Source organism: Poecilia reticulata, unplaced genomic scaffold (assembly GCF_904066995.2).
Source record: "Poecilia reticulata unplaced genomic scaffold, P_reticulata-male-v2 Scaffold_74, whole genome shotgun sequence".
Taxonomy (NCBI): domain Eukaryota; kingdom Metazoa; phylum Chordata; class Actinopteri; order Cyprinodontiformes; family Poeciliidae; genus Poecilia; species Poecilia reticulata.
In genome coordinates this window covers 65,001-68,557 of record NW_027675172.1, presented here as the reverse complement: position 1 = coordinate 68,557, position 3,557 = coordinate 65,001, and the positions used below count along the sequence as shown (strand labels likewise).

Below are 3,557 nucleotides of genomic sequence, written 5' to 3'. Positions count from 1 at the left end.
CCTGGACATCCAGGCAGAGACATCCAGGCCTGGACATCCAGGCACAGACATCCAGGCAGAGACATCCAGGCCTGGACATCCAGGCACAGACATCCAGGCAGAGACATCCAGGCCTGGACATCCAGGCAGAGACATCCAGGCCTGGACATCCAGGCCTGGACATCCAGGCACAGACATCCAGGCAGAGACATCCAGGCCTGGACATCCAGGCCTTGACCTCCAGGCCCACACCCAGACTTGGCTCCGGGGTCAGACACAGTCTTGGAACCCCCCCACCCCCGATAGAACCAGGCTCTCCACACGAGTATGTGAACCCACACTTAAGCACCCCTCCTCGGACTAAACCAAGCAGTACGCAGGCCCTGGAAGCTCGTGCCCCTGGTAAGGCAACTCAGTTTTACGATGTGGCCTTGGGTTGACCGGGGAGAGGCTACCCTCCCCAGCCTCTTCCGGCCGAGCGCCCCCTGTCCGGTCCCTGGATGGGACTTAGACTTTTTCTCGCCATCAACTGAGAACCGGGCCTGCCAGGCCCACCGGCCGAGCACGTGTACCCACACTTAAGCACCCCCTCCTCGGACTACACCCAGCAGTACGCAGGCCCTGGAAGTTCGTGCCCCTGGTAAGGCAGAAGGACTTAGATTCTGGTAAAAAAAGTTTGGTTTCTCCATAGGTTTAACTGGAGAGTGTTCGCTGCGTACCCAAATTTTGCACATCTTCTAACGGCCACCAACAGGGCAATTTTGACCCGATCGAGATGCGGCTTGGCAGCCTTTGCGATCTCGTCTCGGGCTACACACATACCGAATTTTGGAGCTCTAGCATCAAAGCTTGGCCCTTCAGAGCCATGTGCGGTTTTCGGACCCCAGGTCCGGATCGACACAAGGGGGCGTGCCTGAATTGAAAAACCGGTGACATTAGTTCCATGTGGTCGGACTGAACACCCCCACGAAGTTTCAGCTCCGTTGGACCACGTTAAGTGGGTCTCCCTGGTGTTTGAATTTCGTGTTTCCAGAAAAACCGCTCCATTGATTTGAATGGGAAATGGCCGCCCGGAACCATAATTTTGCCTATATTCTAACGGCCACCAACAGGGCAATTTTGATCCGATCGCGATGCGGCTTGGCAGCCTTTGCGATCTCATCTAGCTCTTTAAACGTACCGATTTTTATAGCTCCAGCTACTACGGTTCTTGCTGGGGGGCCGGTGCCGTTTTTAGAAATGGGGGGGTCCGGATCGACCCCACGGGGGCGTGCCTGGATTGAACAAGCGGTGGCATACGGTCCATGGGGTCGGACTGAACACCCCCACGAAGTTTCAGCTCTCTGGGACCACGTTAAGTGGTAATGCCACGCGGTTTTATTTCCAGTTACCATAACCCTCCTTATGGTCTGTGGACACTGTCCAGTCTTAACGGGGCCCTGGCACCGTTCACCGCGGCCCTGGCTCCATTCACCACTTGTAAACATTGGCGGGGCGCCGGCAGTCGCTGCCCTAACTCGTTACTGGAGGCGGGGCGCCAGTAGTCGCGGCCCTGGCTCCATTCACCACTCGCGGCCCTGGCTCCATTCACCACTCGCGGCCCTGGCTCCATTCACCACTCGCGGCCCTGGCTCCATTAACCACTCGCGGCCCTGGCTCCATTCACCACTCGCGGCCCTGGCTCCATTCACCACTCGCGGCCCTGGCTCCATTCACCACTCGCGGCCCTGGCTCCATTCACCACTCGCGGCCCTGGCTCCATTCACCACTCGCGGCCCTGGCTCCATTAACCACTCGCGGCCCTGGCTCCATTCACCACTCGCGGCCCTGGCTCCATTCACCACTCGCGGCCCTGGCTCCATTCACCACTCGCGGCCCTGGCTCCATTCACCACTAACACTTTGTCATTTTTCTGTTGTCTGAAAATATTTCTAAGTGTTGGTTGGGAACACTTTGTCATTTTTTTGTCTATCACCCACTTTTCAGACTTTCCTTTATTCTCATTCAGGTAGTGTTTTTCCGCATAAGGTGTTTAAATCCCAATCACTTCTTTTGGTGGCCCTGGTAAGGCATAGAGCTTTCAGAGCAGCAAGAGCAGCTGGGGGCAATCGCGCAATCAGCCCCCTGCCCGCCTGCTGCTGCTGCTGCCGCCGCTGCCGCCGCCTCGCAATCAGGCTCAATAGGACCCAGCTGCCCGTTCCACCCTCGCTGCTGCAAACTTCTCCGGACAACAACGCTTCTGCCGGACGTTTCTACTGCAGGACGTGTGTCCAGATGCCCCAACAACCACGCTGCCCCGTCTGCCAAGGCAAGTTTGCTCAGCTGCCAAAGCATTTAGAGCGTTTTCATTGCATTTTAAACCCTGTTGAACGGAAGATACTAGTAGCCTTCGCCCACAGACGGGTGAACATCCGTGGGATGGCCTGCCCAGTCAGGGCTTGCGGATACTCTGGTCCAAGGGTGGACAGACACCTATCCAGGGTTCACAACCGCCTCGAGCCACAGGTGTTACGCGACCTCCTTCTCCAGCTTCAGTGGCGTTCCACTCTCCGCGCCATCGCAGAGCTTCGCTCCACGGATCCGACCCCGCCGCTGGCATCCGGCCTGGATGCCCAAGACCCGAACAGCAGAGCTCCAGAGTCGCAGGGAGAGGACGCAGACGTGTCGTCGTCTCCTGGCCCCACACAACGCAGGGCGCCACGACCGCTTTCAAGTACAGACTCTTCTCCTCATGCTGTCACCATGCCTGCTTCTGCTTCTCCGCCTGGTTCACCTGCAGCCACCGGAGCCCCGTCTCCTGCAGCCACCGGAGCCCCGTCTCCTGCAGCTTCTCCGCCGGGCCAGACCGACTCTGATTCCCCTGCAACATCAACCTCCACAAGGCCAGTCAGAGGACTTGCCCTGCTGCCATTTGCTCCAAGGAAGTTTCCACCACCCGTGGAGCGCTACCTTGAAGAATTCCACTCAGATCTGCGGGGTGCCCTGCCAAGCCAACAGCACCGGATGAACGCACGCTCCAAGCTGGGTCGGGTCCGTAGCTTTCTCTCATTTATTGCACACGGCAGGCAGGTGAACCCCACCTGGAAGTTCCTGGACGACGTGGAACGGGTCCACGCCTTCCCGCAGGCACTGAAGCTGAAGAAAAGAGCCATAACGACTGTTAAAGTTTACCTGGTGAACCTGTCCCAGTTCATGGATTACTTTGCCGCTACACCCCCGCGGGAATGCAGGCTGACCCGGAGACAGATCACCGCCGTCAGCAGAGCGGTCAAGGCTGACCTCCTCCAAATAGCCACCGAGGTGACCCTCCACCAGATCGAAGTTAAGCGCTCCAAGGAACGGCGGACCGTCACCAGAACCCAGCTGAGAACCTGCAAGACCCTGGCCAGGACGACAATCCCTTCCCTGCTAAGAAAGCTGGAGAACCAGCCAACCATCCAGTTGCGGAACCAGTTCTATGGTTACCTAGCTTGCTATCTCTCTGCGGTCTATGGTCACAGAGCAGGGGTCTTGACAAACATGACTGCCGACGAGCTCCAGGAAGCGATTGATGAAGCCCAGGAAGGCGCTCCGGGCTT

The 3,557-nt window shown here is 58.0% G+C and overlaps 1 protein-coding gene across 1 annotated transcript in view; it reads left to right on the top strand.

Moving 5' to 3' along the window:
* The first annotated feature begins 1,734 nt into the window (after positions 1–1,734).
* The window catches only part of LOC145550525 (uncharacterized), a 2,552-nt gene continuing 729 nt past the window's right edge, over positions 1,735–3,557 (top strand). The window contains exon 1 of the mRNA XM_081604420.1: positions 1,735–3,557. This exon is cut by the window's right edge and continues 10 nt beyond it. Within this exon, the coding sequence (XP_081460546.1) occupies positions 2,254–3,557 (1,304 nt within the window). The 5' untranslated portion in view covers positions 1,735–2,253.